Source organism: Cetorhinus maximus, chromosome 27 (assembly GCF_964194155.1).
Source record: "Cetorhinus maximus chromosome 27, sCetMax3.hap1.1, whole genome shotgun sequence".
NCBI lineage: Eukaryota > Metazoa > Chordata > Chondrichthyes > Lamniformes > Cetorhinidae > Cetorhinus > Cetorhinus maximus.
The window spans coordinates 15,117,173-15,140,769 of record NC_135905.1 but is presented as its reverse complement, the minus strand read 5'-3'; the positions used below and the strand labels follow the sequence as shown (position 1 = coordinate 15,140,769).

Sequence of the window (23,597 nt, the reverse complement as noted above, 5' to 3'; positions counted from 1 at the left end):
CCCTGGTTCAAGGGGCAATTCTAAGGGGATACCAGAAACAGTATGGGATCTAACTTAGAATGAGGTTCCAATCTACTGAAGCTACAATGCATGAAAAACAGGCTGTAGATGGTTCTAAGTAGCCCCACAACAAATGGATGAGATAAATGTCTGTTGTCGTCCTTCATCTAAGTTGCTAATGGTGGTGGATCATCAGGCAATTAAAAAGAAGAGGAAGTGGATCCAAGAGCATCCCCATCCTCAGTCAGCATGAAGCAGTTTCTGATTTTTGTTGAAGATATTTGTAAGTAAACCTTAGCCCTCTTTTGTGGTCCCCACCGTGACTGATGAGGGTATTGAACAAATCCATAGCCTCAATTCCCTCCACATAGCATTAAGAAGCATTGCGTGCACTGAACACAATGAAGGCTATGAACCTAAAAAGTAGGCTAATGTCAAAGACATTTTGCATCAGAGCTGTCCCCTAGCCAGGCCAGTCCAGTGTATCTATCCGACAATGTGGAAAATGTTCCAGTTTTACCCTATGCACAACAAAGGACAAATCTAACTCTGCCATTTGCCAACCTATATCAACTTTTCAGCTCCAGATCTTCTTATTGTTTGATGCAGGCAAGGACTCTGAATGCCAGTGGAGAGGTGAAAGTTGCTGCCCTACACATCAAGGCAGCATCTTTCAATGTGAGCCAAAGGGAAAACTCTGCAGTGGTCAGAAGGTAGCAGATACAAAGCAGGATGGCTGTGGTTGTCAGAGGTCAATTGCCACAGCTACAGGTCAACAATTCAAATGTCCCTCAGGGAAGTTTTCTCAGCTCAACAATTTTTAGCTGTTTTATCAGTGATTTTTCCTTCAGTCACGCAGTCAGAAGTGGAGATGTTTCATCATTTTATAATTTTGAACTCCATTCACAAGTCCTCCAAGGCATGGGAATATTAGTATCCTTTCATCTTTGCTGGTTCAAAGCTATAAAATTCCTATCTTTGTGGGAGAACGCTCACACCTGTCCAAGGGGTGCACACCACTACCCTCGAGAGAGACTTGCCACATCATCTACATCCCAAAAGGCAAAAAAAACTATAATTAATTAATAGAAACAATATTTTGAAATGTTGATAATAAATTGGAACTGTTAAACTTTTGACAATTGTTTATAGCCCATGGCAATTTATTAATACTTTTCTAGATAAATACATGCTGCAAACCAGTTAGAAATACTGAGGGAAAATGATTGTGGGCATCTTCATAAATGCTTGACATTCATAAGACACCATAAAAACTCTCAAGCTTCTGTGACTCTTAGTGTAATGTCTACCTGTTGACATTCCTGTTGTGTTGACAGAAAAACGGTTCTCTCTTGGAATGCTGAGTGAAGTTTCTTCACATCTCCAATCTTGTCAACATTAACTTGAAACAAATATGGCCACCCACAAACAATTTCTGCTGTATTGGGTCAGCTGTGGCTCCATTGTAGCACTCTTCCCTCTGAGTCACAAGGTTCTTGAGTTCAAATCCCAGTCCAGGACTTGAGCACAACGGGCAAGGCTGACACTCCAGTGTAGGTGTGTCTTCTGGATGAAGCATTAAACCAAGGCACCCCTGCCTTCTCAGGTGGATGTAAAAAATCTCATGGCACTATTTTGAAGAAGAACAAGGAAGTCATCCCCCATTGTCCTGGCTGATACTTATCCCTCAATTAACATTACACAAACAGATTGTCTGGTCATTATCACTTTGCTGTTTGTGGGAGCTTGCTGTGTGCAAATAGGCTGTTGAATTTCCTACATTACAACAGTGACTACACTCCAAAAATGTTTTGTTGACTGTAAAATGTTTGGGATGCGTGGTGGTTGTGAAAGGCACTATAGAAATGCAAGTTCTTTTGTTCTTATGTTAAGTCTTTATTAATTCTTCAAACGCTTATAAACAAGGATGACTGTCTTAGCTGCATTACATCAAACCATCAATCTCTGAACTATTTATTCCACTACATTAGTGTTCAGGAATTCTGATTGAACCGTAGTTACTGCAAGTCCTCTACTGACCCAAGTGATAAATAAAAACAGTAAGCCTTGGTGCTGATAAAGCTATGTTAATCTAATTAATAACAGTTCATCAGTTTTCAGGTATCCAAGAAGGTGCTGAACTAAATTGAAAGTCTAGGGTTCCTAAATCTCCATTTGTTTTTTGGTGCGTAGATTCCTTTCTATAGAGTTATTTTGTAAATGAAACCTCCGTGGGGTAACCACATGTTTAGCATTCAATGTCCAGTCATCTTTTCCGTTCTCTCATTAGGGCTTTATCAAGCTCTTGGAGTTGACTGAGGAAGCCGTTGTTAGGTGAGATATTTCGATGAGTGCCCACGGTTTTAATTGCCTCAACAAGAGTCATCTTTTCACAGATCATTAAAAACGCAAGGACCAGAGTTGCTGCTCGGCTGATTCCCATAGCACAATGAACAAACACTTTTCCTGTAAAAGAGGATAAATACCCATATCAACACACACTGTGCACAGAACGCTGTATGTGAGAGTGACTGATTTTCTAAATTAGATGACCTATGATGTGAGATGGTTACTTTGCCAATTTGCTCACATTATGTCATAATAGTAGCTCTTTAGTGGACACAATTGAAATCTCTCTTAAAATTGTTTTTAAATTGTTAAATAGACAAAGGGGACCTGAGTGTGACAATGGGTTAGCCAAGCTGGCCTTTCACTCCTGCAATCTGCGTTTATATCCAGCCCAGACTGAGCAGTGACTGTTTCAATTTCACCACTAGCTGCCATTAATGACATTAATTTATACCGTCTCAATCCAGTTGCAAATTCTAACCAGAATTTGGCAGTGAATTGGTTACCTTACTCACAAAGGTGACAAGAATGGCTGGTGTGAAGAATGGATGTGTTCCAATGGTACAGTAATGGATATTTATAGCTTGTGTGTGTTTGCTTTTTAGGTCAATAATTACAGAAACTGAAAGAATGGCTGCTGATTCCAACACACATTTTCAAACAGCCACTTCATTGCATGATGCTGTGAAAGATGTTCATGTAGCTGTCTATATACATGTTGGAGAACAAGTGAGAGAGCAACACACAAGCAGAATGGTACTATCTCCTCTTTATCCAAATTGTCAGGCACCATTCCTGGTCTTTCCTTCTTGGCTCATTATCTGTTTTTCATCATACCTCTATGAAGCAGCTTGAGGTATTTTTCTATCTGAAAGGTGCTATAGTGCTTTATAAATGCAGGTTAGTGATGTAAGGTGCCCTTCTACAAGGGAGATCAAGATCCTGTAATTTCTTAGGCATCCCTCCAATCTATCGTGTTCTCCTTGATGAGATGCTTTCTTGTTGAGCAAGTAAAGATGTTGTTTTGATATGTTGTAAATTGAATACATACTCAGTATTAGACATGTGCTGAGCCTCCTGTCTGCCGGAAACTGACTACGGCTAAATTGTATTATCATTTTGAAGATTTCTTCGTAATTCCTTCATGGGTGTGGGTGTCATTAGTAAGGCCCATTTTTATTGCCCATCCCTAATTGCCCTTGAGAAGGTGGTGGTGAGCTGCCTTCCTAAATTGCTGCAGTCCATGCTGTGTAGGTACACCCGCAGTGCTGTTAGGAATGTTCAGGTTTTTGATGTCTGTAGGCTAAAACTTTGAGTTGTAAGTTTGTAATTGTAGGTGTGCACTACTGAGAGGTGGGTCTGCACGGAAACAACGAAAGAGCAGTAGGATTGTGTGAGCTTATAAGCTGGACCAGCACTAAATTAGGTTGGCAAGTAGCATAATTGTGTCATCTACCTGATAAATGATGCTCTGGTGTAGCCATACATTGGGCAGTGCCCATAATGTGGGTCATCGTATTCTGCATCTGTACCCAGGTCCTACTGGTCAGTGGACATGTTCACCCCATCCTCTGCTCCCTGCTGGAAATGTGACTCTGTTCTTTCTTGGGGAGGCCATCCTAGGTACCAACAAGGAAACCCTCCTTGCATCGAACTCATGCAGAACACCCACTTCATCAGCCATTATATGAGGAACTTGGTTACTGTACAGTTCAAGTTCTGTCTCCTATTGCTGTATTCATTCAGCCACTCACGCTTTTCCCTGATAACCCTCTTTAACTCATAGAGCCTTTGGCACATTAAATGCCAAAAGTTGTCCATTACCTTAAGCAGCTGCATTGACGTTGTAACATGCTGGTTCATTTGGTTTATTTAAGGATCAGTTGTGCCTGATATTTGTGAGAGAGTTTCAGCTGTGCCACAGTTGGTATCACTTGGCTTCCAAGTCAGATGGTTATTGGTTTGAGCCCCACTCCAGAGGCTTGAGCAATAAATCTCGGTTGACAGTCCCCGGTGCCAGTACAGAGGGAGTGCTGCACTATCAGTGGTGCTGTCTTTTGGATAAGATGTTAAAACAATAGAACTTATGGCACCAGTTTGATGACGACCTGTGACTGGTCAATATCTATCCCCCTATTGGCACCTAAAACAGATTATCTGGTCATTACGTCTTGCTATGCACAATTTGGATATTGTGTTTCCTACATTACAACAGTGGCTACACTTCAATAGTACTTACTTCATTGGCCAAAAAGCACTTTGGGACATCCTGAGATTGTGAAAGGTGGTTTATGAACACAAGTCTTTCTTTATAGACTATCTGGGATGATACAATGATTATTCAAGAAATCCACATGGTTGAATAGCCCGGTAGAAGGACATGGAACGGTCACATCATATTATCCTAATCCTCCACAAAGTAAATGGTCCTGTCTTCACCCTAATTCCATCTGTCTGACATTCCCTAGACTCCTGTGGGACAGACTCAGTCCTTACATTGTTTCCTCATTCTGGTCTCACATTCCCTGATACATCCACTCGTACCATGTGTCCCTCCCAGGTTTTATATTGAGAATCAGTCTCTCAGTCAATCTGTATTGGACTTGCAAAAAAGACAACACTGCATCAGTCAAGGAGTAACACTGCCCATCCCCTGATAAAACTTACCTTGTTGCTTGTGGCCAGGTTTTCCTGAGTGTAATTGCCACTTGCAGCCTCAGGCTGTCCGATCTTGCAGTTTCAAATGGGTCTTTGGCCCCTTATTTGCATATACAATGGGCCTAATGTTTGCTTCAGGTGCCAAGACCACACCAATTCTTTCACCATTATTAATAAAGTAGGCGACGAGCACACTTCCAATTCATGACAAATGTCTGCCTGCCATAGAGGGGAATTAGGAGGCCATTTAACACCCAGAAAATGAGTGCTGCCTGGCCAAATTTCCAGGCCTGTGACTCTTGTCAGCGTGTAACATATACATTGAGACATACAAGATCCTGAGGGGACTTGACAGGGTGGATGCTGAAAGGATGTTTCCCACTGTGGGAGAGATTAGAACGAGGGACACAATTTAAAAATAAGGGGGTCTCCCATTTAAGACAGAGATAAAGAGAAATGTTTTCTCTCAGAGGGCTGAGAGTCTGTGGAGCTCTCTTCCCCAGAGAGTGGTGAAGGCAGGGCCATTGAATATTTTTAAGGTTGAATTAGATAGATTCTTGATTGACAAGGGAGTCAAAGGGTGTAGGGGATAGGCAGGAAAATGGAGTTGAGGCCACAATCAGATCAGTTGTTGTCTTATCGAATGGCAGAGCAGGCTTGATGGGCCAAATGGTCGTCTACTGCTCCTAATTCATGCGTTCGTATACATGCGTAAGTTCAGGAAGCAGAATGGTACAATCACTCCTTCTATATTTCATAATTTATCCTGGACTTGAAGGACTAACAAATGAACAACTGTTATCGATTATCTATGTGGACAGGAACATCGGGCTTACGTTTCCTTTTTTGATATAGTCTTAAAAAAGGACCTTGATGCAGCTCAGCAACCATCCAGTTCAGATTAAAGCTGCTTTTACCTCCATCATCTCCTTTCATGTCAGTGTAAGAATTAGAGTCTGCGTTTCTCAGATGCACTTTTCATCCTAGTTCAGGCCCCATGGACTATCTTACCTTCCACTGGGACATCAGAAGAGTTAAAATAGCACAGTCAATAGATCTTCCTTCAATACACGTGGCAGGTGAAATTCCAACTTGTTCCTATGAGTTAAGAAGGACCTTTTCTGCCAAGGGGCCTGAAGTATTCCCTCATTATTTATATCACCACAGATAGAAATGGGTTTTAAAAAAAACAGGCACGTCGGGAAGCAACCATGTGAAAAGATAGACTTCTGATCTTACTTGCAAATTACACTGAATATCTACTTACCACCAACTGCATTTAGTCCAGCTCTGATGAATTTTGCAGCTGGGTAAAAAAAGGGACTAAGATTGAAATTTGAGTCATCAAATGCTTCTACTCCATAGTAATGTATTCCCATGTCTTTGTAAAATGTGGCTCCAGTGTTAATGTTGAACTTTCCGTCAGCAGCATTGAGGATGTGCGTAATCCTCAATCTCTTTAGAGTTGCCTTATCTCGAGCTGTGCACCTGGAGAACATTAAATAATTACTTTAATCTTATTTAGAACTTATTTACAGCATCTTGTTTGAGTCTGATGATTGGCAATTTCACTGCCCAGTGTATGGGCCTTTAAAAATGGTGGGTGGGTCCCGATTCCGGAATTCCCAACCTCATTCCCAGGGCTTTGATTTTTAACAGGGCCCATAAATGGTGCAAACTTGTTCAGGTCAAAAGCCTGCCCTCTGCGCTCCTGACCTGGCCGGCTCCATTGCAAGATAGGCACATCCTAGTCGTCTGCAATTTTCATCAAGTTGGGTCAGGTTTTCAAAGGGTCATGGTCCATGGCACTTCAGAGGGGAACCTTATCTTGTGTAAATAAACATTTGTGAAATGGGCAGCATAGATCAGAGCGTCAGAGCTGTCAATCAAGCAATGTTTTCCCTGGGGTTCAGGTGTTTCAACAGGCTAATAGATTCCTGGGCTTTCAGTCGAGCATCAAGCTGAGAGCTCAGACATCCATTGGAGTAGTAAAATACCTGACCCCAAGAGAAAACATTTACACAGGATTAAAAGAGCTCAAGTGCTTGCAGTTTCTGCTATCGATACTTTACAGGGTCTGGATGATAGCCCAATCATCTACTATCAATCATAAAAAGGAGGATTTTTGAAGGAAGCGGAAAGTTACCAATGAATGACTTTCCTTAAAAGCTTTTTTTACTCAAGCTACTGTCATTATCAGGTTCATTGGTTCTATACAGTGAATAGTGGGTGAATAGGTGTGGAAGTGCCATAGCTTGGCATGGGGGGGCCATAGGAAATGGGTGGGGGTCATCAGGTGACATAGATGGGGCATGGGGAGTGTGGGAGTGAGGGGTGAAGGCAGGAGAGCCTTTCTGTGTTTATTTTATAGCATTGAGGTCGGCCTTTTAAACAGCCTGTCTCAGCACCTGGCAGCCCGGTGGCTGCCTTCAATCATTTATCGGGGTCGGCCGACCCGACCGCGGCCCACACTAGCAAACCCTCATAATGAAAATCCTGTCCTTGCAGGTATTTTCTCCTGAGGAGGCGAGACCCCTGTTACCTGCCTCAAGGATGAAAATCCAGGCCCACGTTGACCCAGAATTTGCTGCAATGGGTCATCTCACAGGTGTCAGTTTTGTGTCTTCGTGCAGCCCGCCAGTTGGGTCCATAGCATAATCATCTGGCTTTGATACTGGCAGTGGTCTTCAGGTAAGCCCCTGGAGTAAGGCTTGTGGGAGTGAGTGGGGGGGATTGGGGAATGTCATAGCCTAGCAACAGCCTGCACTCATCACGCCCAGTTCTTCATAATGCTCCACATTAAGTTCAGTGGGAAAAAAGATGTACTTGCCTTGTCTCCATTGGATAGGCTGCTGTGAAGCTTGAAAAGTTAATCTACTTTCACACCAATTTCAGAACAGAGTTCTTAAACAGATGCTAGTGGCCTAACACCCATTTAAGGCAGCCCTGAATATTGCCTGAGTTAATATACAATCAGATGTATTTCAAGCACAATAGTTTGGATAGAACATGCCATTAACTTTTATGCATCTGAAACAAAAATAAACAAATGAAATTATAGATATGTTAAATATAAGTAAACCTTAAGATAATTGAAATTATCTGTAACATTTCAATGGCCATCTCCACTGGTCCTAAAAACCAGGCAGGTGAGAGGTTAAAGTTGAGCAGATGGTTTACCACCCAGATCCGGACTAGTTCCAATTGTAACAGGAAAAGTTGTGCAGGTGAATGAGATGGCCACCTGAAGCTGGTGGGAACCTGATAATTTTATGCAGCATTAACCTGGCCTGTCATAAGGTATGAGGCCTGTAAAATAAGCTTTAAACATCTTTTTGGGGCTTGGAGGGGCCTCAATGATCCTTTGGGTCCTACACTTGCCCAGGACTCCCTCCCCATTGCTCTGTCCTCCCAGTCACCACCCACCCCTCCCCCATCAGCCGCTTGCCCCCTGCTGGCAAAGTATTGTAAATGAAGCCCGGCAGTTAAAATCACCAGACTGCCATTCACTGGAACCGTTTCCCTTGGGAAACATGCTCCTTAATAAAATACCCTCCCTACTCCCCCCTATTTTTCACATAACAAAGACAGATAATTGAGCAATCTTTTTTAGACTGTGTTCTTACGCATCTCCCAGGTGAAGGTTTGGCCAAACCTGATCCACATGTCCACTTCCACTTCCTGTTTTGGTCCACATAAGATGGTTGAGCTCTGCTACACTTGGAGGCTCATAATCTTCACTTCTCCTCTTCAAAGCAGACAGTGATACAAAGTCCTTATTTAATGCTTCCATTCTGAAATGCAAGATCTTTTTTTATTATTATCCCTTCAGAAATGAGTGTCAAACAGTTTGAGAGTCCTTGCTTTTTCTCTTCCTACAATTCAGTTGTAAATTTGCAATGCAAGTTCTCCATCTGATACATTACTGCATATGAAGCTGGATTTCAGCTTTACTGTTGATACATATCCTTGATGGTTAGGCCAAACAGTTAGGTTGTTGAATGCATTCTTTGACACCAAAAAAACCCCCAAATACTTTTAGTTAATCTGTGGATATTTACCTTCTGAGCTTTTGGGTTTTCACTCCATGTAAACAGACTCAGGCATTGGGGCTGGATCTTATGTTCCTGGGCAGGGTGAGGGAGGTGTAACAGAAACTGAGGGCTCCGCTTGCTCCCATCCCCACCCTTTCTGTGCATCTAATCAAGCACTGGATGGCCAATTAGTGGCCGTCTGGGGGGGAAGGGGACTAATCAAAGGTGCATAGGAAGCTTGCTACCTGCCCCAAACCCCCCTCCCTGCTCCCTTCTGGCCTTACAGTTCTTATTAGGGTCAGTCTTTCATGCCACAATATAGTCGGCTCTTGTGACTTTGAGTTAATATGAAAAATAATATTGTAGTAAATTTTTGTTGCAGCTACATTCACACTGAATCAGCGCTGCAGCCCAGGATACCATGCGGCACTGGGGGTAATGCTGTGGTCATGCCTAGATTTCTGAAGGCCCTTGCTCTCAGAAACAGTCTATATTTTTTATGCCTTCAATGAACAATTAAAAAAAAAGTAATTAAGAATCATACAGACACTGCCACCTTCCCCAGCAAAATCTGCAGCTACACTCAAACATGGTCGTGGTGACAAGCCTTTTCTACCACCCTTGTACTGCCTCGTTTTAGCCAGAGTAAAAGACTCCCAAACCTTTTTTATGTCTGATGCCCGAAAAATGCAGTGGGCAACCAAAAATTGCAGATGACTGAGTTGTTAACGAGCTTAATAACTTAATGATTCCAAAATGCCAGGAGGGCTGCCAATTTTGGGGCCTGTGCACTTTACGTATTATCAGATGCTGGTATGATGACATTAGGTTGTGGACCTGACACCACCACGCTGAAGTTTATGTCAGCGCCAAGGTGGGTGAGGTGTGGTGGTGGGCTTGTGTGCCTGAAAATTCCAGCCCATGGATTCAGTTCTTGGCCTCCTCGTGTCTACTTCCATTTTGTTATTGGCTCAGGTAGACATTGCTTCTTTGCAGCTCCAGTATAGTGCACCCTCCAGGAGGATCTACTCCCTTCTGCAATTGATATATTCTGTTTAATTGTGGTCTCTGATTAGTTAGCCTGTCTTTAGCCTTGGATATAAAGCGTTATTGATGAACATCGGGTCATAGTTCATCCTGAGGTACAATATTATTCTGACCTAACAAAAAGGCTAAAAGTTCATTGTTGGCAACTATCCTAGTTAAGCTTCATTTTCTACTTAACGTTATCCAAAAGAGGAACCACGGCAGAGTTTGGTGAATAAATCTATTCCAAAATGATCTTACTGTTACTGGGTACTCTCTCTCACTCACTCTTTCTTTCTCTCTCTCTCTCTCAATCTTTTTCTTGAAGCATAGAGTGTTTTCCTGCTGGCCTGGCTCATCCTACATCCCCAAAAATAGATGGATAAATTCAGCAAACATAAAATTCAGCAAACATAAAATCTACAGTTGATGCATTTATTTATTTTTGCATTACTAATGCATTAATGCATGACAATGTAGGCTTCCCCCTTCCCCCATCTCCTCTGAGCTCTCTATCATCCTCCACATGGAGCTACTGATCAGAAAACAGTCCCTCCCCCACTGTCCCCCTCCCCACCCACCAGTCATTATTGTGCTTTAGGCCTGTTGGGTACAGGATGTCCCTCTTACCGCCCACTGACTGCACCGGGAGCTCCAGCACTGAATCAAGATGCACTCAATGCCTGGCTCCCTATTGGTGTTCTCCTCTGGAACATTCTGGCACAGCAACAAACAAAACACATGTGTCATGATGTGTGCTCGCCTCATGTGAAGAGTTACAGTCCATGGGTCCAGTTGGATAATGGGCAACATTAGTGAGTGGGACTCTGATAACTGGTGCCAGGCTATCTACATGCCAGGTGAGTGTCATCACCGTGTCTGGCTGCATGACAAGAGCGATTAATGAGCGGTCGTGACCCAGGGGACCATTGGATCATGAGGTGTGCAGGAGCGTAACAACAGTGTGAGGTGCTGGGTGGCTTCATGTGTCAGGACTTCAGTGACCTGCTAGAATTAGCAGTCTTGTGACTGAAGGCTGGGTGCAGGGGGCAGGCACTAAACTGCACTACTGATCACAATTACTGCAGAGCGCAGACATTTGATATGACAGCAGATACAAGTGCCAGCAGTGAGTCAATGCTGTGTGCGGCAATCACATGAGAAATCAAGGCAGGCAGCAAGCGAATTGCAGCCTTCATAGGGTTGGCTCACCCTGAGTCAACTTTACCACAGTTAAAAACCTGTTGGCCAACACATACAGTCAGAGAAAAATTCACTACTCGCGTGACGGGAGTCAGAGACGACTTCACAGTACTGGGTCCGCTGTCTCCTCACTCAACAATGGTGTCAGAGGTGGGTCTTTTTATTGGGGGCCGCGACGCCATTTTCCCACCTCCACATCCGGGCCCATTTCCGACTCTGTGAAGCCTGTGTAGAGACTTGGTGGGCCCATCCCCATCACAAATCTGCCTCCCCAGGATAAATATAGGAGCTGATGGGAACCTCCACAACAGAGAAGAGATCACAGAATCAGGAAAATTCCCAACTCCTGACACCCATCTCGAGGAGGAAAATCTGGTCTTATGAGTCATTATTTGATGATTATCCAATCAGAGACTTAGTATCAAATGGGCATAATGATTGGAGACAATCTAACTGTTTCCCACAGGATACAAGAGTGAGTTGCCCTAAAGCTAGCTGCCCATTTATACATTTCTCCAGTGAGCATCAGAATAGCATTGGTAAAGATCAAGAGTCAGGTTACCTATCATCGTCCATGGGTCTGGTAATAGTTCAAGGGGATCATTGGAAAGAGGAAGGAGAGAAAAGAGAATAACCTCAAATGTGTGACTTCCATCTCCCTAATAAAAATCTAAAATGATATGCAAAGAGGTCAATTTATGTTCCACTGCACATTTGTGTCAGTGTCATGTTACCAGAGTGTCACCCTGATTTTCAATTTATTTTGTTCATTAGCAAGCAGACTTGTACAACATTTAATTTGCAGTTTTCTAAGGGGAACATTATCCCCCTGACAGGGGGGGATGTGCGGGAGTGGGTGCCAGTGGCCGGCTTTCCGATCGGCCCCCCTAGTCGGGGGGTTGCTGCTGTTTTATGTGGGTGGGCCAGCGTGACCTCTGCCAGGAAGCACTGTGCTCCCTGTGTGGGCAGGGGGGGGATTCCCTCAGCCAGGAGTGCGCTCTTTCCCGCATGTGCGCAGAAGAGCACACAGATCTCCCTGAGGCAAAGTGCTGCCTCAGGGAGATCGGCTCCCATTCAAAAACTGTCAGAAAGACAGTAAATAAATTTCCCTGACACGTCCCCTCATCTGACTCTCACATGAGTTGGGACATGTCCTTAACTTTTATTTAAACATTTGATAAACATTTAAAAGCCCTTATGAAACCTCATCCCGTTCGGCCTGCCTGGGCTCCCGGCCTGCCCGCCAACCCTGAGGTTGGACGGGCAGGTCCATCAATCAAGCTAATTCGTTTTTTTAATGGCCTTAATAGGCCGTTGACAGTTTGGTGGGTGCGCAGCCAATTCAGCTGCGCACCCGCTGAACTGAAAGCCTAAGTGACGCAGGGTGATGTCGGGACACACACCCAGCGTATTCCCGCGTCAGTGAGCAGGCCCTGCCCCTGCTTGCCAACTGGAAAAACCTGCCCTAAGTTTGCAAAGACTCAACACCTGTCTTTTGTCTGACCCTGTCAAATCTGACTCTCTTAAAGGATAAGTGGCTAGTCATAGGAAGGAACATTAGATCCGGAAATGGCTAATTCAGCCCCTCAACCTTGTTGTGCCATTTTCTATTAGACCAGGGCTGACGTGTACCTCAACTCTATTTCCATGTCTATGTTCCATAGCTTTTGATACCTTGTCTAACACGAATGGATCAATCTCAATCTTGTAAATTTTAGTTCACTCAGCATTCCCCAGCCTTTTGGGGACAGGGTTCCAGATTTCCACTCCTAAATGGCGTCAGCCTAATTTTGAGCTGCAAAACAAACCTAGTTTTTTAAAAGGTTTTCAATGTGTTTTGATGCCTATGTGTCATTGTGTCTTATTAGGATAGAGGGGAGTCCACATTATGAAAGAGTATTTGATTCCCATGTGCCTCGTGGAAAAACCCGCATTGAGCTCCTTTAATTCAGCTCTACCTATATATGTTTTTCTTTACTGATTTCCTCTCATTTTCCCCCTTTATCAGTCACTCACACCCACAGATGGGAGGCAAAGACAGACAGGGGTATATGGTACTCCATCATGTCTGCCATTGCTGCTCTGCCACTGGGCAGCATTATCAGTAATTAAAGGAAGATGAGATAGAATCCATCTGTCTTGCCCATTCCCTGGTGTGAAGATCAATGAGGACATTAACCTATGTCCTTATGCCTAGACCTTCTGCCTGAGCAACACGATGCCAGTAGTTAGTGGAGCAAACTATCAATATCAGATTACTCAGTTCATGTGGCTTTTATATAAAAAATATGTTAATTATTGTGTGAATCATTGCACAGACTTTTGTTGTTGATTGTTACCCTAGAAGTGTCTGTTGTTGGACATGGCATTCTAATAGTTAAAGTTGCTCTAGATGCAGATATTAATTCTCTTGATGGAGGACACAAATGGAAATCTGGGCAGGTCCTTACTGTAACAGAACATCTACCTAGATGTAAGGATTTTTCAGAAAAGAGCAAAACCACAAAAGTGTTTGAATGATAAATTTGTACTGTATTTCACAAGGGTGCATCTTAACCTGAACTTCAGAGAAGCAACTCTCAAACTACATCATTTTTCAAACCACCCATCCTTATGGGGACTCTGTCCCACTGCAGAGCTCCCTCTAGGCTAAGACGCTAATGCAATGCTGAGGGACTACTGCATGGTTGGAGGTGTCGCCTTTTGGATGAAATGTTAAACTGAGGCCCCGTCTGCCCCCTCAGTTGGGCACAAAACTGACATTATTCGAAAAGGAGCAGGACGGTTCTCCTGGGTCCTGGCATTTATCCCTGAACTAACACCTAGAACAAGTTCCGAAGAAGAGCCATAGTTGACTTGAGACATTAACTCTGTTTCTTGCTCCGCAGATGTTGCCAGACCTGCTGAGATTCTCCAGTATTTTCAGTTTTTATTTCAGATCCCCAGCATCCACAGTATTTTGCTTTCATTAACCCTGAATAGATTATCTGGCATCCTGAAATTGTGAAAGGTTTATAATGTATAAATATATAAATGCAAGTCTTCTTTCTGAAAGAAAGCAACAGACAGTATTGTATCAAATTATGGGCTCTCTTGTAGCTGAGATTGGCCCCTTTCTGGGTCTGTGCTGAACTTGGTCATCTCAGTTGGAGCTGGGGTCAGGGCCTACAACTGGCTTCTATTTATTGCACGTGCAACTTTAGAAGCCAGTTCAAAGATGCAGTAAGTGTAATTGTAGCCAAATGCAGCATTCCCACCTTGATTTTCACCGCATGTCTAAAAATAAACCCATGATAAGAAACCAATGTGGATTTCTCCAGGCACTTCTGTTGAATAAGGTTTAAGCCATGTTTAAAAATTGTCAAAGAATAATGTGTGGAAACCATATCAGTTATTTGTTAGTGAATAAAATTTACTAGACTGAATATCTTGCTTACATTAGTCATTTTCTTTGCACCTTACTATGCACTTCGGCTGCTTGAATGACTGTCAAAGTCATTGAGACATGGGAGTAATTTTATTCTCTGGCCTGCAGGTGCTTTTGTTCTGTTTTTATTTAGTCATATCTCAGGACATTAACTTCTACATTACTTCTTTAATTATCAGATGTTGACAGTTATATCAGGACATCCAGGTGGATGTGAATTTGCATGCTAATATCTTGTGACAGTAGGATAGTCCATCCTAGCACTGAACCATGGGCCACTCAGCATTTGCTAACTTGCTTTATTCATTGGCTTTTGTGGGACATACTGGGCACATGTTTGCTGCCAAGTTTGACCACATAACAACAGTGCCTGCCTATCAAAAGGCAACTCATTGGCTACTAGGAACTTTTGAGACATGGTAACAAAGATCAGCCTTCGCCCAAAGTCGGAATAACCAACCACATTTAGCTTTCATCAAACATTTAAGCACAGCCACTGTACCAGCTTCTCAAGTGCAGAATCGCTTCTGTCAGCAAACAGGCAAGGACTGAGCTGACATGAACATGGTCTCTATCCCCCCATTTACAAAGAGAAGTTGCCTGTGAACTTACCGTCCTCAGTTCTTATGTAAGGCTGTGAAGGTGTTTTGCGGGCTCCTTTTTCCTACTCCGTCCCCCAGTTCAGAAGTGATACAGTGTACACTCCCTCCCCTATCAGTTTACTGAGCAAAGCATGTGACACCGTGTCTGTGTGCGATGTCATCTTCGATGTAACCCGCACAAAGGTCTCGGGTTACTGCCAGATGTCAGCCTGAGTCACTGCCAGATGTCAGCCTGAGTTACTGCCAGGAAGTAGAGGTGGGACTAAAGGCTGATTAAATCAGGCCAGCAGATACTGGGGGAGCTTTTGAAGTTATGCAATGGAAGGAATTGTTACAAGTTACACTAAGTTGGAAGATGGAGAGAGAAGCTTCCTTTTTGAATCTCATTATCGTCACACTGACAATACAAACAACTGGTCCAGAATGAGCTGCTTTCTTCTCTTATGTTGCGAGTTGCAAATTAACATTTAAAAAGTGTCAAATATTAAATAGAAGACACTGAATATTCCAAAAGAAATCAGCTGCCACGGAAAATCCCAGACTAGGCGTTAACTAAGCGTAAAATTCCATAAATAACCCATAAATTTGATTAAAACAAAATACTGCGGATGCTGGAAATCTGAACTAAAAACAGAAAATGCTGGAAGAACTCAGCAGGTCTGAGCCTCTGTGGAGAGAACAACAGAGTTTCGAGTCCGTTTGACTCCTTTTCAGAGCAGATATAATCATTTAATAAGAATAAAAACGGCTATTTAAACAGTATCGTTATTCTCTAAGTCTTCTACAATATTCTGACATATTCTTTAATATTGTGATGTCATTACACACCGAATCATTCACTATAAATTGTACTTCAATTTTGATAGTTGTTTTTTTTTTAAACAATCCCTTTATCTCCGAGAAGGTTCAGAAGAGGACATTTCCCAACAGGGAGGAGGGAACAATCTGACAAGTTGCCTCCTGTCAAACATCACCCTGAATTGAAGCCCGGGATCAAGATACAAATGTTGACGACTTTGTTTCAGAGTTGCCTGACTTTGAGAGGAATCCTCTAGGGTGGAATTGGGGAGGGGGGATAGGGAGTGAGAGTTGCTGCCATTCCTGTTACAAAGACCAAAAAGAGCCGGATAGGTTGAAAGGACTGTCTGCTCCTATTGTAGTTTGCAAAGGGATGCAGAGAATATTTTTTGGAGTAAGCCATTGCAGTAAGTCAGCTTGGATTGTAATGTCCCTTTTAATAAGTAATATCATCAGACTGTCTCTGAACTTCTGCAGTGAAGAAACATCTAAAACCTTCAGCAAGAGGCAACGACACTGTATCAGCCGGTTGTCCCTCAGCAATCCGAGCGATAAATGGCACCTTCTGTGGACTGCAGTTTCTTCTCTTCACTTAACTTAATGTCCAATAGGCGCAATTGTTGCAGAAATCCCCAGTTGGGTGAAACAGGCCTGTATAAAACGAGGCGGTTTACTGCATCGAGCAGGGAGCGATTGTGATAAATCATAAGATAGGCCAGTACCAGCGAGGCTGATCTGCTCATGCCAAGAATACAATGCACCAGTAACTTCACTGCAAGAGAAAGATATAACGGCTGAGTGTTTGGATTATTCAGCTACAGGCAATCGGAATCGAGTCACATAAATGTTGCATTCTAAACTAGAAGAATGAGGGGGTGACCTTATTGAAACATATAAGATCCGGAGAGGATTTGACAGGGTAGATACCAGGAGAATGGTTCCACATATGGGACAGTGTAGAACCAGGGGACACAGTTGAAGAATAAGCGGTCTACTGCTTAAGATGGAGATGAGGAAACATTTTTTTCTCTCAAAGGTTCGTCAGTCTATGGATTTGCCTTCCCCAGAGAGCAGTGGAGGCTGGGTCATTGAATTTATTCAAGGCAGAGTTGACAGATTTTTGATAGACAAGGGAGTCAAGGGTTATGGGGACAGAGAGCGAAGTGGAGTTAAGACCACGACCAGATCAGCCATGATCTTACTGAATGGCAAGGCAGGTTTAAAGGGCTGAATGGCCTCCTCCTGTCCCTAAATCCTATGTTCCCCTGTTCCTAAATTTCAAATCATGGAAAAGATCTGTACCAGGTTCCCCAGTCGCTAAGGGTAAGGGCACTGGTAGGAGGGGCACTGAGCTATACCCAATTGGGAAGGCCCAGTCCATCAGCTGATTTCAGTCAAGATGATTACGTTTACCCACATCACCCCAGGACTGGGAGGGGGAAGTTCTGTGGGGATTCTTCATCTCAGCTAACGTCCAATAACCCATGCTACCAGGCTGACATGTGTGGACATGAAGTGGGGAAGGATCAGGTTTGGCAGAAACATTCTTCACATTGGATCAAATTGCTGAGTTCACTTCAGCCTCACACATGGAGAATGGGTGAAGGGACAGAAGCCGACTGGCACCAGTGAATAATGTCCCACCCTCTGCAAATTAAAAAGAAGAAAAGAGAAACAAATCAAAAACAAAACTCCACCAAATACGTTCTTGTGAATTTCTTATTTTTCACCTTTTTGTTTAAACAGGAGTCAATGACTTCATTAATATAGTTATCTTCAGGGAGTTATTAACCAGATTAATTAAAACTTGCAGATATCAACATTAACCTCCGGTTTTCTGGTTTGTGCTAATTTATTTCCCTCAACATGACGTTATCTCCTGCTCAGGTGAATACTGACATCAAAACAGAAATCAGAAGGATATTAACATTTGTCATAATTTTTTGTCACTGCTCTTTAAAGGGCTACTGATTGTGAAATAGTAAAGAACTATTCACAGTTAGAAAATTCTAGTGGAGCGTGAGCCTAACACAGCACTCCATTAGTACAAGATGCAGGACAATGTAGCCTCTAATGCTTTTGGGAATGTGCAGGTGATTTGTTTGAGTGCGTGGGCCCTTTAATTTATTTTTTGCGTGGCTGTCACACACAGCAGCTTAAAGGGGCTGACTCGTGTGCAGCCTACGCAGGAGTTTTCAGGCTGCTGTGTGACCATGCAGCTTAGAGGGAACATTGACACTGGGCCAAGCTAGGGATTCCGTGATTACAATATAAAGCAATAATATTTGTCCGCATCTCTCTTTTTCCAACTTACTCACTGTGCATTTACATGAACAATTTGTGATTTTAATCTGTAGCATGTGTGAGCATTGTCCACACACACACACACACACACACACACACACACACACGAGTAAATTCTGCAATACCCTGTGCTCCCAGTGGAGCCTTGGAATTTACCGACTGAAGGATAATTGCAGGCCTCTCAAAATGTTGTCAGGTTTCAACCATTACTGTAGCAGGTCATTAATAGCTCAACAACTGTCACTGGGTTGACTTCCCTTCTAGCTCTGCTTCTCTCCCTAACCAGCTGAACATCTAGCCTTTGCCCGGCACCTCCCTCTGATATCAGAAGCTTCATACGGAGATGAAGCTTCCCTCTGTGGCTCTTTGTCAGTCCATGATGTACCAATGGACCACACCACATGACTGTACCAAAAAGGTCAATGTTTATATTTCATAAACTAGGGCATGCTACCATTCTTTACTAATTGGGTATTTCCATATAGCAAAGAAATTTACCAACAGCAGCACTGCCTATTTAGCACATCTAAATGCAATGAATGTCAAAACATGCCTTACCATCTGGAGTATTCAGTGTTTGATGTATCTGTTCAGCTGCAGTGTAGAAATATATACTCAGGTCAAATTCTGGGGAATCGTCAGCCACTATGCCATAGTAATTTATTTTCTTGCCGTAGAAGATTTGATCTCCCACGCTACCCCATTTGGAATGTGCAGCATTTAACACATGAGTGATCCCCATCTTCCTTAATTGTTTTTTGTCATGGGCTATCACCCTATAACGAGAACAGAATGATCATGTAAGACAACACTGTGATGCTGTACAATTTACTGTAAAGATCGGGAAAGCCTGTGGCACAGTCTCTGCTGTGCACTGAGTAGCACAGCCAGTGATACTTCCAGACGGCTCAGTACTAGGTCCCTTCTTTTTCGTGGTATATATCAGTGATTTGGACCTGAACATAGGGGAATGTTAGGAGGTTTGCAGATGCTACAAAAATTGGCTGTATGGACAATTATAAAGAAGAAAGCTGTAGACTGCAGGAAGATATCAATGGACTAGTCAGGTGGGTGGAACAGTGACAAATGGAGATCAATCTGGAGAAGTGTGAGGCAACGAATTTCAGGAAACCTAACCAGGAAAAGGAATACACAATAAATAATAGGATACTGAGAAGCGTAGAAAAACAGAAGACCCTTGGAGTGCATGTCCACAGATCCCGGAAGGTGGCTGGACAGATAGAGAAGGTGGTCAAGAAAGCACACAGGATACTTGTCCTTTATTAGCCGAGGCATAGAATATAAGAGCTGGGAGGTTACGCTGGAAGTATAGACAATGCTAATTAGATCACAGCTGGGGTACTGGGTGCAGTTCTGGTCACTGCACTACAGGAAGGACCTGATTGCACTTGAGAGAGTACAGAGGAGATTTACAAGGATGTTGCATGGACTGGAGAATTTTAATTATGAGTAAAGATTGGATAGGCTGGGTTATTTTCTTTGTCACAAAGTAGGCTTAATTAAAATTGTGTAAGATTATGTGGGACCTGGATAGAGTGAATTGGAAGGCCCTATTGAAGGGTCCATAACGGGGCCTAGATTTAGGGTCAGTTGGAGGAAGTTTAGGGGGGACTTCAGGGGAAACTTTTCCACTCAGAAGATAGTGGGGATCTGGAACTCACTGCCTGAAAGGGTGGTAGAGGCAGATATGCACTTGAAGTGCCGTAAGCTAGAAAATAACAGACCAAGAGCTGGAAAGTGGGAGTAAACTGGATGGCTCCTTTTCAGCTGCCTCGAATGGCCTCCTTCTGTGCTGTAAATTTCTGAGAGAGGAATTGGCCAAAGTTCATGTTTCTGATTTTATTCCCAGTGAAAAACGTTAGATGAGATCAGGATTGCCTGTCATGCCCCCCACAGTCAAATAGTCAACAGACATTCACTGTCTAACCTCATGTACAAGCTCAGTGAGTTAATGGAGAATTGACACTGCCCGTGGAACCTCCAGATAAGGAGGATGGAAAATGGAGCAAAAATGTAATATTTTTCGCAACTAATGTGTATGTTTGCATTTCAGATTTGTTGTTGATCCAGAAAATAGAAGCCACTGTTTGAGTCTTAACTGAGTAACCACAAAATATCGTATATGCAGGAGGGGATTGACACAAAGCCAGGTCTTGTTATGAGAATTGAACTGCGGAAGATTAAGGGTGACTCACTGATGGAGAAGCTCAGGTTGTTGTTCTCTCATCCTACCTCCAGTTTTGTTAGCTATGATCTAATTGAATGGTGGAACAAGATCAAGGCGTTGAACGGCCACCCCCTGTTGCTATGTTTCTGGTCCAGAGTTGTGTACATAAGTGCCAGCTTTGATAGATTTAGTGAACATCATTGGGGAGGGAATGGTGATGGTTCTCATCTGGGCTACTAGATGGATTCTTACTAACAAAATATTCATCAAAAGCCTCACTCTCCTCACAAGAAACAGGTCATTGTGCTAGCAGTCTTACCCCAACAATCACCATGAATCACTAGAGACCAAATGACAACATCTTTATCCCCTCCCATCACCACAGATTCCCAATTGACAAGCTATCACATAGCTTTCAGAAGCTAGTTCTAGTGCAAACTGCAGTCAGCACCTGTGTGAACTGTAGGAAATTTACAACTTCTTAATTTGTTCTCTAACTTATCCATTATATCATTGACATAGAACTATCACTGAGTATTTCCTTCTATAGTAAACAGTTTAAAACAATGCGCTAAAGTAATTTAATTTGTACCGATTTATAGCATCAATGAATACACTTAAATAAATCTGTACTGAGTTACTTGCCCCGAGTGCTGTTTGTTACAAGTGTGGTATCTCTGGAGCATGTGTAAGTATACTTACAAATCTCCGATGTATAGGTTAGGCCATACTTCATCAATATGGTTTAGCTGGGCTCTGCTGTTCTCCAGGATACTCTCCAGTTCTATAACAGAAGGAGTTTTTGAATCACAGATGGTGTTACCAATGGAGGGATCAGGACTGTCTCCGGATAGAGATTCAGTTGTTGACATGGTCCTCAGTTTCTCCGGAAATATTGCTTTTGCAGGCTTGTCAGTCCTCCCCAACATTCACTGTTTAAATGTTCATTACTGTGTATGCGATTATGCTGATCGCTTTGACATTTGCAAACAGCTGTGATTCCCTGCTCCATTTCATGCCGCCACATGTCTATTAAGAGCAGTCTCCATTTTATGCTGTACAACATTTAAATTTCTGCTTTTAATACAAAGCATATCATAGAAGACTTCAATAAATTCCACTCCAGTTTAATTTAGAATAGATGAGAAATGATGTTGGCTGCACACTGTGTGACTGGTCATGGTAAGTGGGACAGTCAGTCTTCCACCATGCAACCTTCACCTGTTTAATGGTAGCACCCAAGTTGGCTTGCTGGTTAATGGGCAAAGCTCAGCTAGCTGTCCATTATATTCCCACACTGAATGTCTTACACTGGCTTATGGACTGTGTGATCTTTGATCCAGAAGCAGTAGAGTAGGGGAAACTTGTAATTTCTTTAAGATGTCTGTGGAATCTGTATTGTTTTTAAGAATGTTGGAAAGGACTTTTAATAGTTTGCATTAACTGTAAAGGGATCAATTTATTGATTTGGCAATTTATTTCTTGGATAATAAGAAATACTAGCATGTATGACCTGGTGACCATTGACCTGGAAGCACCAACAGAAAGGAAGTTAAGACGAAAAGCCATGTGGCCAGACACAAAGGAGAGCTACAAGCAGAGGAGCTGGAGAGTGAATGCACAGATGCAGACTCAAAGGGAAAGCAGATAGAAAGAGGAACACAGAGAATCCTTGTGAGGAAAAGAAGCAACTCACCCTCAGGAAGAGGTCAGTTGTGCTGTTTGGCAAAAAAAGAAACAGGAGGTCTTGGAGCTCTGTGAGCTGGCAAAAACCTATAAAGCTCTGTGAAATAGCTTGGAGATGCTAAAGAGCTGGGTGTTTTCTCAGAAGAGGCCAAACCGTGACTCAGGATGTTATTGACTGGTTGATAGAAAAGGAGCTCTGGGGAGCTGTACCATCAGGACTGTCATGACCCGTGGAAAGCAGAGTTCATAGCAGTGTGCCTTGCTGATGATAATTACACACGTGAAACTCAAGGGGTGAAACTTGTTGTTGGACAGGACTCCTGATCCCCCCTGTGTGAATGAAGAACAGCATATTGTGGGACTGTGTAGCTACGTAATGCTATACATGCTAAAGGGAAATGCTTGTGTTTGTGTAAGACATATCTTTGATGTACTGACTAGTTAAAGTGAAATTTGCCTTTTTATTTGAAGTACCATTTGCCTGTTAATCCGTGCTTACTTTACATTGATTCTGATTCACGTTAAAGTAAATCTTGTTCGTAATTTCTTCATTTGGGGGTCATTTAGTTAATTTGGTTATTTTGCTTTACAGCTCCCCCCATGGCAAAGCCTGTTAATGCATGCAGCTCTGTGCTATCAGTTTCCAACCTCTACACCCAATTGTACTGTCCCTGAGATTTTATATATGACTGTCCAATGATATACAGCCATAATATCTCCTGTCTTGTACTGTACTAAATGGTGCAAAAGTTAGAAGCTTCAGCTTTCCTCACAGGACCAACACAAGGAGGGTTTTTTCCTTGGAAAACAAAGTGAACAACACCAAAGAACCAGTGAATTTACATTTCAGAAAGAGGACATTTGGACTATTGTGTCCATGCTGGCTCTTTGCTGCAACAAACCAAAATTAGTCCCACTGCACAAGGACGTGATCGACCCTGTATTGTTTCTGCTTCAAATATATGTCCAGCTTTGCCTGAAACCGATGCAATGGACTCTTTTTTAAATTTGTTTATAAGATGTGGGTGTCACTGTATACCACTGTGCCACCACCTCTTCTGGGTCTGTCCTGCTGGTGGGGACAGGACATACCCAGAGATGGTGATGGTGGTGCCTGGGACATTAGCTGTAAGGCATGATTCTGTGAGTATGACTATGTCAGGCTGTTGCTTGACTAGTCTGTGAGGCAGCTCTCTCAACACTCTGCCCCAGCCATTCTTTCTTCCAAAGCTTTTCATGCATAAAGAAATGTTCCGCCAACCCAAAGAGGCAGCCACTCAAGCCTCATGGTGATTTCTTCTCCAGACGTGTTACTCAGGAAT

General features: G+C 42.9%; 2 protein-coding genes across 2 annotated transcripts; both read right to left on the bottom strand.

Annotated features, from left to right (window-relative positions):
* Positions 1-1,872: 1,872 nt before the first annotated feature.
* Positions 1,873-15,480, bottom strand: LOC144668601 (dual specificity protein phosphatase 13B-like). The gene is made up of 4 exons (XM_078530779.1): positions 15,310-15,480; positions 8,634-8,801; positions 6,275-6,495; positions 1,873-2,466 (listed from the first exon to the last, which is right to left on the bottom strand). The coding sequence occupies exons 2-4, from the start codon at positions 8,798-8,800 to the stop codon at positions 2,267-2,269; spliced, it is 588 nt and encodes a 195-aa protein (XP_078386905.1). The 5' UTR covers position 8,801; positions 15,310-15,480; the 3' UTR covers positions 1,873-2,266.
* Positions 15,481-16,522: 1,042 nt separating this feature from the next.
* On the bottom strand, positions 16,523-21,498 carry LOC144668600 (dual specificity phosphatase 29-like). The gene is made up of 3 exons (XM_078530778.1): positions 21,292-21,498; positions 18,960-19,177; positions 16,523-16,869 (listed from the first exon to the last, which is right to left on the bottom strand). Exons 1-3 carry the CDS (start codon positions 21,459-21,461, stop codon positions 16,634-16,636), a joined length of 624 nt encoding a protein of 207 aa, XP_078386904.1. The 5' UTR covers positions 21,462-21,498; the 3' UTR covers positions 16,523-16,633.
* Positions 21,499-23,597: the final 2,099 nt, after the last annotated feature.